This window comes from Electrophorus electricus, chromosome 26 (genome assembly GCF_041902795.1).
Source record: "Electrophorus electricus isolate QZ-2024a chromosome 26, ASM4190279v1, whole genome shotgun sequence".
Lineage (NCBI taxonomy): Eukaryota > Metazoa > Chordata > Actinopteri > Gymnotiformes > Gymnotidae > Electrophorus > Electrophorus electricus.
In genome coordinates this window covers 8,702,328-8,717,455 of record NC_137522.1, presented here as the reverse complement: position 1 = coordinate 8,717,455, position 15,128 = coordinate 8,702,328, and the positions used below count along the sequence as shown (strand labels likewise).

The 15,128-nt window shown below is 46.7% G+C and overlaps 1 protein-coding gene across 3 annotated transcripts; it reads right to left on the bottom strand.

The window, feature by feature from the left end:
• Positions 1 to 408: 408 nt before the first annotated feature.
• Positions 409 to 14,764, bottom strand: cbarpb (CACN subunit beta associated regulatory protein b). 3 transcript variants are annotated; one of them, XM_035523362.2, is made up of 10 exons: positions 14,651 to 14,764; positions 12,695 to 12,767; positions 11,105 to 11,250; positions 9,311 to 9,390; positions 9,000 to 9,162; positions 8,255 to 8,426; positions 7,743 to 7,895; positions 7,118 to 7,370; positions 5,408 to 5,609; positions 409 to 4,838 (listed from the first exon to the last, which is right to left on the bottom strand). In XM_035523362.2, exons 2-10 carry the CDS (start codon positions 12,740 to 12,742, stop codon positions 3,431 to 3,433), a joined length of 2,625 nt encoding a protein of 874 aa, XP_035379255.2. In that variant the 5' UTR covers positions 12,743 to 12,767; positions 14,651 to 14,764; the 3' UTR covers positions 409 to 3,430. The 3 variants fall into 3 exon arrangements, with proteins under 3 accessions (XP_035379255.2, XP_026863930.3, XP_035379256.2); XM_027008129.3 differs by having other exon boundaries at positions 7,118 to 7,346; XM_035523363.2 differs by lacking the exon at positions 14,651 to 14,764 and adding an exon at positions 13,317 to 13,529.
• Positions 14,765 to 15,128: the final 364 nt, after the last annotated feature.

The following is a 15,128-nucleotide window of genomic DNA, read 5'->3' as shown; positions in this document are numbered from 1 at the left end:
AAGGAACGCACGTTACAGAAACAGGAGACAATATCAGTTGTTTGTGTTCTTAGACGGCCGAGTGATTGTCATCGCACTGCAGGCAAAGGGCCCTCTCTTCCTGGTTACTCCACGTCGCTATTGATCTAGAATCATAATTACTGCACAGCCATCCTTAATTTATTAGCCCGGCTGATATGAATATTTGATGTTCCCAGCAGAGTTTCGGCACCTGGCGGGGGTGGAGGGGAGCCCATAGCATTCTGGCGACGCGCTGTACTTCCACGGCCACAAGGCGTAAGGAAATTAGCCAGTAGAAGGAAGTCTGGATCGCTCTCAGCTTTATTGCTTTATTATGATGTTTAGTGTAGATTTGCAGGAGATACTTTGTTTTTTCAACTGGGAACAAAAGGACAAGTCATGCACAGATATAACGCGTCGTTCTTTATTGACTAGTTGGAAAATAAACCCAAAATAAACATTTACATTGGTTGGTCCCTCAAGGCTTAGAAGATCCAGAGTAAACAGATCGAGGTAAACAAAATTTGTTAGTTATTCAAATTTTCTGGCATTTTTCCTTCTGTGAATTGAGCTATTAAATGTCAAGCAATTATACAGAAATGCTTTAACTCTGTGGAAATATAGCTTGCAAAAGAAGTGTATACTTTCTCTGTTGGAAATATACTAGCAAAATCTATAGATTTTTTGGCCATAGACATATTCCTAGCAAAGTCTCATTAGTCAGCAAGACACACCCCTAAAATAAATAGACTTCATTAAAATATTTTAAAAAATATATCAGTACTAATATCATTTGATTTCTATTTTTATACTTCAAACAAATAAGCATCCAATATGTAATCTAGAATTTGGTACTGAATTTCTGATTTCAGAGAAAATGCATATCTTTACTAAAGCAGCTTCATCTCATGCAAAACAATGCACACTAATGCATCAATTTGACAGGCTACTTGATAGCAGACAAAACATATCACCCACGTATCCCCATTGGAGTCTAAACCTAATTAAAGCAAGACTATTCTAGAATCTGCAATGGGACACTGTTGTGCTTGTACACAAATCGCCCTTTGTACAAATGACCTATGACTGGAATTATACCGTGTTTCTCTCTGTTGGCTGTCCTGGATGGGTTATGGAACACAGCAAACAGCAGGTTTGTGCTAGCAGCAACGTAAGAGAACCTGGTGAATTCAGTCATACATAGTGTGGAGAGACTTAAGAAGTGCTGTCAGACACACAGGTCCATGTTAATGGTAGTTTTAAAGACATTTTATAAATGTTATATCTGTCAGTAACAATACTACTCACTTTCTATCTCTCTCTCCCTCTCCCTGTGTCAGGAAAATTTGACACATTGTTCCATCTAGGTCTTTGGGACTCATTATAAACTGCGTTCACCACACAGGCCAAGGGTCTTTATCTCCATTGTCTCTTGCTTTCAAAGGCAAGTACATCTGGAAAGCACAAAACAAAAGCAGAAAACTGAATTCTGTTCTAAATGACCAAAAAGACATTGAGAACGTTCACAAGCCCGTGAACCTCATCAGAGAAGATTGCGAATACTCAACACAGATCCACAAATAGCTTTTACCCAAAGCATTCGCTAATCACATCTATTCTCCACAGGAATCCGTGAATCGGAACTCCATGTTTAATCCTGTTTATTGGATAATTGGAATTGACTTGAATGGTGGCATTCGAGATGGGCTCCACTCGCATGGAGTTGTGTGTGGATGTGGAATTCACCACAAACAACCCCTTTGTCATTTTTCCCAGAGGCAGGAGGGAGAGATGGCGCAGTCACTGGCCTTTGGGGACATTTCTCTTTTGTTGTCTTCACATGAAAATAAAACGTTAATGAACGCATAGTGGTGGGCCTGTGACCAGCGTGCAGGAAGAAGCATTGCGTCCACATGACCCTAATCAAATCTAATACAGCACGGATGACCCTGGAGGCAGAGCAGGTCACACTCAGACTCACAGAGGCTCATCTCTGGGTGCCCCAGAGTGGGAGGTTTATGAATGTTTCCCACAAACATCATTCTGATTGCAGTGTGTTGATTAGGTTATCTGACCTATTTGGCACTAAATTCTTTAAGACCGTAAACTCTAGAATTTTCATTCTTCAAATGTTAAACCAAAAAACACACATAGATTAACATTAAATAATAAAATCATAATAAATAACGCAGAAATGGCATGGATTGAAAGAAAAGCTCAGAACGTTACAGTTATCCCATCAAAGGTGGTTTCTCCCCATTTGCATTTAGCTGACGCTTGTATCCAAAGTGACTTACAGTTATGACTGAGTACAACTTGAGCAATTGAGGGTTAAGGGTCTTGCTCAGGGGCCCAAACCTGGCAGTGGTGGGACCAGGAACCTTCCTATTACTAGTCAAGTACTTTAACCACTGAGCTACCACTGCCTCATCTCAGCAGTTCTGGGATAACCCACAACACTGTAAATGAGAAGGACACTTCACGAGGAACACCGTGCTTCCAGGACCTCAGATGAACATGCATACTTCGAGGTCACACTCACATCACAGCAGTGCAGCATACACACCTCAATTCATCCTGTTAAATTAATGAGATTTTGCATTATTTTACAGCCAGACTGATAAACCAGGGGATTGAACCGGAGCATTGGTTGAAGGACTGGATCTGTAGCACACTGGCTCAGGACATTAATCAAGGGGTTTGATAGATATTATTGATATTATTGATAGGCATCATTTGTGCTCACTGGTCCATATGCTAGGATTGCCTTTTACAAACTTAGACGGAACAGATCCAATGGCAGGTCCAACTATAAGGTTGAAACCCTACTAACAATAGTCAAGCATTGCCACAAAAGAGGGAAAACATATTTGCAAAAATATTGCTAAATGATTTTGCATTTGCAAACAGATGAAAAGAGAAGCACATTTGGTCATTGGATCATAGCGAATTAAGAACGTTTTGTCCAAATGGGGAGATGGTGAATGGAGGTGCAGAACAGAAATATGGCAAATCAATGCAAGAAGACACAATTAATCGAAAGTCAAATAGCACCCAATTTCACAGTGGATTACCTAGTGCAGATAATATATTGGCTTTTGAGCTCAACACACAACTAAATGGAGCCTGAAAAAAAGCAGTAACCGACACATTGTAATACTGTACAAAATTAACATAATGTCATGTCATATGGTGAGGTAAGGGTCTTGATCTCCACTTACTCAATACTGGAGATAAAATAGGTAGGAATTCCTCTTAAAAGCTGACCGAGGACCTGCTTTCCCCATCCCTCTCTCATAAGCCTAGCCCTAAAGTGACAATGCAACCTGGTTCCAGATGAGTTTCTGAGGGAGATTTCCACCAAGCCTTTGGACACTGAAACCCCTGCAGATGGGAGTGTGTTGTTGGTGGGGATGAGTGGAGCCATGTGCTACACTGGGCTGTGGTCTGGTGAGGCGTGCGTGGCAGTCAGCGTGCGCTCTGTCTGTTCCCTGCTCCTGTGCAGGCCCGAGTAGAGGCGCTCCTCGAGGCTGGCAGCAAGCTTACCGCTCAGCTCGGCTGAGACAGTCTGGGGGCCGCACCCTATCCCAGACAGCTGCGGGGGCGAAAACTCGCCTGCCGACTCAGAGGGCGGGCCAGTCTGTCCGGACTCCTCAGCCGGGACTTCTGGTTGGTCCGTAGTGCTGTCAGTTATAGAATGTCCACTGCTGTCAGTGCTGGGAGACCCATCCCTCACGGCAGCCTTGTGAGAAGCCGCTGACCTCTGGTCGGTCTTTGGCGTGTCGGGTAGGCCGGCCGAGCCTTCGCTGTTCTCTTCGTCCGGGGCGCTAACGATCCGCGGGAGCGTGCTGTGGTAACTGCTCTCAAGGGGGTAGTTGACGGTCTCCCCACGGCGGAGCGGCACCCGGTACCGGTCGAAGGACGTATGGAAGCGCTGGCCGGGGTCGCTGTGCTGCTTGGAGCGCTGCCACTGCTTGCGCAGGTGCACGCGGGAGCGGTGCTTGGGCCGCAGCGGCGACCCCTGCTGGTCAAACTGGGGGTCGTGGCGCAGGAACTCATGGAAGAGCGCATCCGTTTTCTCATCTATGCTGTAGTCCCGGCGCGAGAGGGGAGGCACATGGGCCCGTCTGTCAGGCTGAGTGAACATCTGTCCGTACGGCGACCACACCATGCTGCCCTCATCCAGCTCGGCCACTCCGTCGCTGCCCCCACTGGCACCCACGGGCTCCTCTTCCAGCTCCTCGTCAAAGATGTCTGTATCGAAGCTCTCACACACAGTCCCCCGATGACCGGAGCTGGTGAAGCAGCGTCGGCGTTCCCCGGCCGAGCCGTCCTCGCCGATGCCGTACAGCAGCTGCGCTTCTTCCGAAGTACGGCACGGGGCTTCGATGGAAGCGTACCCGCTGTCCATCTGCAAGAGCTTCCGGGTCCCCGATTCTCCATCGCTGCCCCTCTCCGAATCCCAGCTGTCCTGCTTGCGTGGTTTCTCCAGAGCCTCGTCCCGGGACAGCTCGCCGTCGCGCTCCGTCCCGTCCCCGATGTCCTGGGAAGGGTGTCTGCGCAGCTCCATCTTTACTGTCCTCATCCTAAGAGAGCACACGCTGTCTGCATCGCTGTGCACTGAATCCTTGTCATTGTTGCTGCTCTGGTCAGAGGAGACGTGCTTCTCCAGAGAAGCACGCAGGGTCCAGATGTCACGGTACAGGCTCTGGGGGTCCATGCTGTCCTGACGACAGCACACCCCGAGAGCCTCGTCTTGGGGCTCGGCACTAGTGCCGATAGCCCCGGGCCCTGTAGCCCTGATGTAGCTAGGCTCCACCATCACCTCCACCTCTAACCTGAAAAATGGAGCGTGAAAGGGCCATCAGAAACAAATCAAACACTTCATACAGACCCAGCAACGGGAGTAGGAGTACAGTGACGCTTCGATTGGTCTAATATATATATATATATATATATATATATATATATATATATATATATAATTACACACACACATATATATATTTTATTTTTTCAACAGCTTTCAGACAGACACGAAGAGATTGAAGCAGATGTTAGTGGTAAAGCACAGATGGCACGCGGCATTCTACGCCGCACGCAGCGGTCGAGGTGAGAGAACTACAGCATAACTGTGCATCTCCGTACATGTGAATGTAAAAGCGGTGAAACAACTTATAAGATCATCATGGACGACGCGCAGGCCAGCATACGAGACTCCTGAAATAATCCGCCGGCTGCTACTCGGCCCGTCTCCTGAGAACCACCCAGTCTCCAGCCCCTGCTGGAGCTCTGTGCCAGCACTCCAGCTTGGGAAGGCTGGATTGGGGGGGGGGGGTTGCGTGGCAGAGGCGGATGGCTGCAGTGGCAGACGGATGGATGGATGGGGGAAGGGAATTAAAGATACCTGCCGAGGGACGGTGGAGGCGTGGTCGTGGGGGAGAGGAGGCGGGGCGGAGGCGGAGCCGGCGACCTGCTCGGGCAGTAGGCCACGTCCTTAGTGCGGGCGATGTACTGGATGAGGTCGATGTGGCGGGTGCCCGGCTCGTCCTGGTCCGTGCTCTCGCTAGCTGCACGCTGCCTCTGGAACGGCCTTCTCTTGGGGGAACCTACGAGACAGAGAGCATGCTGGCAGCCCCGCACCGAGAACGCCTTTCCTACGGACCCACAGTTAGATGCAGCCCATGCTTCCACGTTTTAATGACCCTGTTTGTTCATAACCTGTCCAGTCTAGTGCAATGCTTCTGGGGAAATTAACCAATAAAAGAACCACATCTGCTCACCTCTTTATGGGTGAGCAGATGTGTCTTGTAATGAATCTTTTTCATTGCAATGTGTGAAATCAATGTTTTGATGCTCATGCACACCCCCACACACATACACGCACCCTGTCTAGCGATCATTATCCACTTCTCTTCAAATGAAGGTCATAATCAACCATTTTCTGAGGTAATGTATAATTTAAGAGCTTACAGGGCTATTCTACCATTTACTATAGAAGCCTAGAAGGGAACACGAAAATCATTTAAAACTCCCTTACAATAAAACGCAAAGAACATTTGTTGATCTGCCATATGCCTTCATCACGAGGGCGCGTTGAGTCAACAGGTTGGTCTGTTCCTTTCTAATGCATGAAATCACCGTCCACTCTAATCAGCCATAGTCCACAGATGCAGTAGATGAAAAAGTCCGTAGCCTTCTTCTAATGATAAGCTTGGGCACTTTGTTTTCTCGCCCTCGGGGCAGGAAAATGGCTGTTGTGTGTATTCAAATCACCGTTTCTGTTTACCGTATTACCATTCATGCTGCTTCCTTAGGAAAGGACAGAACTCATTATTGCACACGCTGTCTGTCACCAATCATAACACGCACATCTGCTTAGGACTGTATTACGCAGAAGACAGAAAGCGACACAGCACGTCTGCTTAGGACTGTATTACGCAGAAGACAGAACGCGACACAGCACGTCTGCTTAGGACTGTATTACGCAGAAGACAGAACGCGACACAGCACGTCTGCTTAGGACTGTACTACGCAGAAGACAGAACGCGACACAGCACGTCTGCTCTGCTGCTGGCTTGTAACTGAAAAGGGCTGCGTCATCCAGCCTCATCTCCGCAGGGCCGCTTAGATATTTGTCTTTTTCTTTTATTCCACAAAACATTTCAGTATCGAAAAATATTTAATGATGACACATGTGCTTTTACTGAAATAACAGGGTAATTCAAACGGTTATTATTACTGATCACCGTCATTCTGTCATGACAATAAGCCCTGGTATATTTATTTGTTGTTTTTATTGGATGGGTTGTCAAGTTAACCTTTTTTTGGTAATAAACAGACAGACTGTTAAAGACTGAACATAAAAACCAATGACATTTATAATACAGTCATAATGAAGTCTTATAAATTAAATATAAATGATATAAAAATCACCTGGATGAGGGTAAAAAACATATGTGGAAGCAGTTAAATAAAGATATAAGGCATTGAAAAGGTTAACAAAAGTTAACCCTTTCACATATATTTATGTATGTTTGTGTTTGGTTGGTTGTTTGATTTCAGTTGGATCTTTTTGTCAGACAGATCTCCAACAGCAGGGGGGAGTGGGCCATACCTCTGGTATCCAGGCTGGACGCCCTCTGGCTGCTGCCAAACCTCCATCTCTTGATCTTGAAGTAGGGGCTGGCGCCCTCCAGACTGGCATGGCGTCGAAGCTTGGTGAAGAACTGCACCACTGGGCCCTGAGGGCCACTGACCAATGAGCAGGGCCGAGCTGCTGAGACAGACAGCCTCTCCCGGCCACTCCCTGGGCTGCCTCCATTCCTGGCCCCTCTCATTTCCATCTGAGTGGGGGTACCAAGCATTTCCTTTAATGCAACCAGTTAAGAGCAAATCTGTCAGTTCCTCACCAGAGTATTTGCGTCTAAAATAACGTTCCCCTTATTCACTCTTTAATCATAAAAAGGAAAAAGGAAAATGATACACTTTTGAAAAATGAGAGACAATTATGTAGCTGCCAATACGTAGGCACAGACAGGCATAAAGGACAGAGTGATCAGTGTGTATGGTGTTTAGAAACACATTCCCTCTCCTTGTTTATCCATCTACACACACAGCGCAGTATGCAAAGCAGCCTATAGCTCCTCAGTCATTTATAATTCTGGTGACCAACTTGTTTGGCTGCAGGTGGTCTTGGTTGCAGTTCTGGTTTCACTGGAGTGTGTGTGTGTGAGACTCACCAGGCTAGGGCTCGGAGGCTCAGGTCCAAGAGCTGGTGGGCTCTCACAGAACGTGGTATCCACAGTGGAATTGAGGGTGTCACCTGGCAAGGCAGAACTGGGACTACCGCTCAGGCTGATGAGGGCAGTTTGTGGCACCGGGCACAGCAGAGGCTGGGCACAGACAGATACACAGTGCAGCTTTACTGCCCGGGGTTTCACAGTAGGCCAGGCTTAGCTCACCAAATGTTCCTGGAGTCTCTCAAATTTATGCAACTATAATGGCAGCAGGTATCCTGTCTGCTCGTTTACAAGCACGTGCCAATCTTAAAGAACCCACTCAGGAGACAGGAGCCTTAGCACAGAATTAGTACCCAGAGCAATCAAATAATCTGCAGAGCAATGGCAGGGACTAAGAGTGATCCTCTGCTTAATAAACAGTGTGTCCCACAGACCAGCAGCCAGCAGTCCCAACCCACTACAGCACCAGTAGCACAACCACACTTCCCTGCTAGCTCCCCAGCGGGCATCACCTGGAATATGGAGAGGCTAGATTTAGTGACGGGGCGGGTTGCCATGGCGATGCTGCTCTCCGCTGTCTCACACTCGTGGATGGTGACGATCTTGAGCGTGGACGGAGGGAGGTGGAGGTGGGTGAGTCTGGCGTTCTTCAGGTGGTGGAAGTCGCCCTCGGTGAGTGTGTACCTGAAGCCATTGTGAGAGAGAGAGAGAGAGAGAGAGCGCAAGACAAAATGAGAGGGCACTCAGGACGGCCGCTTCGGACACACAGGAAAAAAAAAAAGAAGAAGCTGAAGAAGTAAACATGCCTGAGAGAAATGCACATTTGTACGCTACACATAGCGTAGCGTGGGCGTGCGTTACATGCAGATAACTCCTCTCAGAGGAAAAGCAGGCTAGGCAATGTAGCTAAATGAAAACAGATGATCAACTCTGTAATTCACATCACCTAATCCTGCATGCAACTATATTTTTATCCTGTCAAATTAGTTTAAAAATAGAAAAGATAAAACATTACCAAGTGTAAAGATGACCACTTCCTGTTTACAATACTCTACGAAACTGCCACAATAACAACATGTCCCAGTCAGACTTGGTTAAAAGTCAGACTGTGCCTGTCTTTGGCAAACATAGTGTCTACCATACGAAAAGAATGATATTAAGTGAACAGTCTTCTGGTCTGCTGTGTATTGACAGCAGAGTCCAGCACAGTTCGGCTCATCAGAGATCGTGGGAGGTGAGCGAGAGTGGGTAGCCAACCTTCGACCTTTCTCCTGCGCTTTCTTGCCATGGTCAAAGAGTGCTGCCTCGTTGAAAGACACCCGGCGGCCCGTGGTTCCTGTGGAGAGGAAGCGCTCGGTCTCCTCATCGTGGGAACTGCCTGCGGACACACACTCCACCTCGTCCACGCGGATTGTGATTTCTGCAGCAGACAAACAAAATACGCCACCGGCTGCGTTGGTGCAACACATACCAAGGCTAGATGATAGTCCACTTAACTGAACCTTGCTTATATTAGACATGATCATCTGTGAGAAGATATGTTATGAACAAAGCTAGGACCATCATACCATGCACTGGCTGGGTCTCCTCGAGATAGGGGGTGGTTATTTTCTCTGGATCATCTCTGGCTCTGAAGCATAGAATGAACCTTCCAGTACAGAAGGAAAACAAGCAGTCACATTTAGGTAAGGACGCAGATGGTCCTTCATCCCACATCCACAATGAAATGGCAGTCGAATGTGCTGAGTCTCGTGAACTCAGCCTACTGCGCTATTTGCATAAATGACACGCTGTAATAGATGTTTTCTGGTTGCAAGCGACAAGTTCTCTGCCCATATGGGTTTCTGTATCAGTGAGAATAAACTGGGGGGGGATCTGTACTCTGTGACTCTGCACCACTGTGTGCATTTGTGTGTGTGTGTGTGTGTGTGTGTGTGTGTGCATGTGTGTGTGTGAGACTGCGTGTGTCGGCACGTACTCCGCACACCAGGGAAAGATTAATCACGCCTGATGGCTGCTATGAGATCTCATTTGCCTCGTCGTTTGTGGGAGTTTGCAGCGCGGCAGGCCAGCCACTACAAACTGTAGCCAGCTCCCACAGTCAGTGCCTCTCAGCCACTACGAACTGTAGCCAGCTCCCACAGTCAGTGCCTCTCAGCCACCACGAACTGTAGCCAGCTGCCACAGTCAGTGCCTCTCAGCCACCACGAACTGTAGCCAGCTCCCACAGTCAGTGCCTCTCAGCCACCACGAACTGTAGCCAGCTGCCACAGTCAGTGCCTCTCAGCCACCACGAACTGTAGCCAGCTCCCACAGTCAGTGCCTCTCAGCCACCACGAACTGTAGCCAGCTCCCACAGTCAGTGCCTCTCAGCCACCACGAACTGTAGCCAGCTCCCACAGTCAGTGCCTCTCAGCCACCACGAACTGTAGCCAGCTCCCACACCCACTGCCTGTCAGTCATCACACACTACATTCAGTTCCCACACCCACTGCCTGTCAGTCATCACACACTACATTCAGCTCCCACAGTCACTGCCTGTCAGCCACTATACACCGTAAGCCGGTCCCACAGCCACTGTCTGTCAGTCAGCTCACCCTGCATCTGGCTTCTATAGCCTCATCAGCAGACAGGAATACAGTGAGAGATCTATTTATGGGAACATGTCTATTCCCAAAGAAAGGCCTGACTTACAGAACTAGGACCTTCAGCTCATGTGAACTGTGTGTGAACTGTGAACCGGACAAAGATCAGTGAGCACAAAATAAGTGAAAGAGCAGCTGTATAAGGACCGATCATCTGCATGTCTCGATTGGAGTTTGAATACCAGATCCTCAACCAGGTTTTATATACAATGGCAGTACCACCCCGCCCGCTCTAACTCTGCAGAGGTCTCTCTCTCAAAATGAAGGCCGCTATCACCGACAGCATCTCACATGCTTGCGGCTTCTCCGGCGTTGTGCTCCAAGGATTACACGTTTGTTACCGCCCAGTTCTTAAACTGTCTGAACCGGCCATGTATACTGCCAATGTAAAGCACTATTCTGTGTTCGTATATTGCCTGCTGTTGGTTGATTGGGGGGCCTCTAGCCAGTACAAACTTTGCTTCTGTACTAAAATGTGTCAAAGAAACTTTGAAACTAGCATATTATTAACTTTTATAAATTAATTCTGAATTAAAATAGAATTTAGTCATTGGTTGTAAAGTTTATGTTACACATAAGTAGATGTGTACAAATGCATTACATTATTCCAAGCTATAAATCTTATTGGGTGTCATATCTTTGCTCGCTGATGGGGTTTGTGTGTGTTCTTGAGTGTGTGTGTGTGTGTGTGTGTGTGTGTGTGTGTTTTTGCCTCACTGTGCATAGAGACGATCCCCATCGCAGCAGCGACGGCAGGTGATCAGCAGGACAGAGACAAGGACCAACGTCCCCCCCAGGAAGATGGACAGGAGGACCAGCAGCAGGATGGCGCCATCCTGCACCCCAGGCTCCAGGGGGAGCTCCTGAGGAAACACCACGGAGACGTCACCCAGGCAGGAGTTTCCACACTGGAGCATGCTTTTACTCAGGATTAAATTCTCTTCCTTAATCCAAGCTATCACATGACAATAACAGATATTTAAAATATATGGTACAGCAAACTGGTTCTGATGCTTAAAACTGGGGAAACTGAGATGGAATTATTTTCTGGTCAATGCGGAGCTTAAAAAACAGCTTTTCCTTGATCTCAAAACACATAGGCACATGCGCACACACAGTACTCGAGAGTTTGCATGAAAGCTCTTATGTTCTGTGTGGCAGGCGAGCGCTCGCCTCTCTGTGTAGTGGGCGGGGAGGGTGAGGAGGACACAGGTGTGTGTGCTTTTGTTCCTGAACTGAGCTGTTAAGTACAGTGTTCACTGCTTCGCGGAGAGGAGGGTTTTCAAAGACCCAGCAGTGCCGACCTGGTCCACCAATACAAGCACAATAGACACCAGGTTTCTTTCTCCAGGAGATCAAAGCCCATATATATTGCACAATGCCAACTGTTTAATTATCATCTATGCCCATATATCCAAAGAGACACCCTATAAGCTAAATTAATGCACAAGAATAAGAAATGAATAAGTCTGTGGACTGTACATGTTCACCATGCAATTATCCTCCCTTTCTCTCTTCTAGAACAGACTATATACCTCAACATCTGAGTATTAATTGTCTGAACGACTAGAGCCAAATTAATGGATGATACTATTTGGATAGCAGGCAGGCAAAGCCGTGAAAGGCATCGTGTTAAAGTGCAGGTCTATTACATTACCAGTGACAGAAACTGATATAGCACTGGTGGATCCAGAATTAATGTAAAGGCCAATAATTCAGTCATTAACTTACTAGTGCTTTGGTAAGAGAAAGAAAGAGAGAGGGAGAGAGGAAGATGCTTTCTATAGACCAAAGCAGAAAAGGGATGTTTCAGTATAAGAGTTTGACACAGTATAGACTTTAACTTAGATGCACTCTTATAGACTAGGTATAACATGAATCCAGAACCGTTAGAATTTAGGAAAAGATCAAAGTGCAGAAAACAGCAACAGAGTGGTCATCAGTTATAAATGTCTTCTGCACTCCTGCTGCCATTGGATGTAAAGCACCAAATATAAGAACGCAAACCTTGGCCAATCGTCAACACTGCATTTCTCATTAATAAATTAACACAACTGATGCTGATAACTGACGATACCATAAGCAATTCTGATGTGCATTGCATTCTTTGTCTAAGCTTTCTACAGCTCTGCTCGACTAAAAGTTCTCCTGCGTCGCTAATCTGTTTAAACCTGGCCGTGAATTCAATTACTGCGTGCACAGAACAGGATATTTTCTTTTTGCATCTCTGGAGATACTTCTGGAGAGAGACTGGAGGTAATGAAGAAGAGCAGGAAGTGTGAGGGGCAGACCGCGAGGGGGACTTACTGTGGCGCTTTCTGTTAGGTTGTTCCAGACGGCCGACTCATTGCTCATGGTCCAGGCCGGCAAGTGCGTCCCCCTGAGAATGACATGCAGCTGTTTTTATTACGGCTCTGCAGGAACACGGAGTGGTTTGGTTTCCAAATCTCCGACATGGATTAACGTCACTTTGAATGGCATATTCTGCTGTCCTGAGGTGCACACAGAGTCCTGCTGTTCTGCCTTTATCTTACTGAATGATTTCAGCCCAGGCTGTAGTACAGGTTTATGAAGAACACAGGACGCCGTCTGCCTTCAGCATGATGCAATGGCCATAGAAAACATGTAAACACAACATTAACTTCCACAACAGATCATACATCTGAAGTCCTGCTCTCCTGACAGTCTTTCCTGTAAGATCAGGGTTCAGCTTTCTGGCAGCTCAGGCCTGGCAGCTTCCTCTCTGATGTCATTATTGCTGCAGCTTATACCTAAACCACATTTCAGTGTCTCTCTCTCTCTCCCTGTCTGTCGTTATACCTCTCTCTCTCATTCTGTATCTCCCTATTTCTCACTCTCACATCATGTATTTGTCCGTCTACCACACACATGCACACAAACACAAGCATAAAGCCACATTCACACTCACCTTCCAAGCAGGTCCACTTACATAGCAGGCAAACGAGAACATGCAGAGAGATGAGTGCCCTGTCTGTTTCCTCAGCGCCAAGGTGCTGCTTGAAGTCAGTGTGCGCGCATCTGTGTGCACGCGCGCGCGTGTGTGTGTAAGCATGTGCGAGTGAGAGCGTTCCGTGTGTGCCGTTGTAAAGCTTCTGGTTCCTGCTGCATAGTGGGCCAGCTTCTGCCCACCCACCTGGTGGTACAGCCTCATAACAGCTCCACATTATCCTCATCTCTCTCTCTCTCTCTCTCTCTCCCTCTCTCTCCCACCCCTTTCCAAAGCCTTGCTAGCCCACATTAAATGACTAAAATATTTCACGTTCTGAATATCAAAATCACACAGTATAGTACATAGCTATTAGAATTCAGAACTCAGGCTCTCCGGGGGGGGGGGGGGGGGGGGCATTTAATGAAGCATGTTGACTTTTTTCCAATACAAATATTTTAATATAGGCACTGATCAGTGATGTAGACAGCTTTACGTCAGTAAGGGAGTTAACTTTTAACTCTTCCGTCCATTTACATTATAAAGAAGTGCACTGCTTGACTCTGGTTAAGAAACATAAGGGATACAATTAAATATTAAATATTACAATACTTTCACATATTGTAGAATTGTAATGGTGAGGCAAATCAACTACTGTGTAACATCATAAATGACTGATGATCGAGACAGTACCCAGGGTGCAGTTGTTGGAACTCAACTATAAATTATTTTTGCAACGTTCGCACAAAAACACCCTTGCCGAGAAGGTGAACTGCAAAGCATGATTGAAACTGCTTCTGCTGTGAGCAGCACAATCGCCCTGGCTGTTGCACACTATATTTATTAATGATGTATACTATCCAATGAAATAACTCAACATCCACAGACATGTCTTTTATTTCGATGGGATACGAACTGATGACATAATGCTGACATCATTTCAACTTCAACAGCCGATACTTCATCAGCACATAAACCTGGCAGCGAAGCGAACTGTCCCGGTTGAGAGACAAGAAGCATCACTAGCGTGATCACTATGCCCGTTTTGATCTTTTTGCCTGATGCTTTAGTTCACCACGCGGTGTTGATCATCCGATCCCTTAGCTGATAGAACAGGCAAACACGACCGTCACGCTTTCTTAAGACTTTAGAAGCGACGAGATTCTTGGATTACGAACCGGTTACATGCAGAGGACAATGAGCAGTGCAAAAATAGGCTACATAGCAAAAAAAATAATAATCGAAATGACAGCAGTTCAAAAGAAACAAATAACATACACAGCGCAAATAAATAATCACATAGGACATTATCTTACCTATTTATAATGTGTGTGTCCCATGTAAGAATCCTTCGTCGAATGCAAACGAGCTTCTCACACCACGTTTATTTCTAGTTGAAAGCGATATGTATTTATGAATGAAACCCCAGCGTTAGACACACCCACCCACCCACCACTGATCCAGGAAAGCACCGTGTGACGTAGAGGGGGAGCTGAGGCGAAGGAGTGACAAATAAGACAGGGTTCCTACAAGAATGTATAAGGAGGTGCACACAAATCTGTCAGGGCACAAATCATGCCAGTAGCGTATTAGTTAGGATAGGTAAACGTCCAGAACGTGCCCATTACGTTCAATGAACCGTGTTACCTAAACCTCTGCTTAGTCATGGTTTAATTTAATCGGCCAATAAATGCAGGCTGCATCTGATAAATATATGAATTAAGTATACCTAATTCCGTTAACCTGTTGTGACTGCTCTGATCAATGGTCGGAATTAGGTAGCTCAGCACAGCC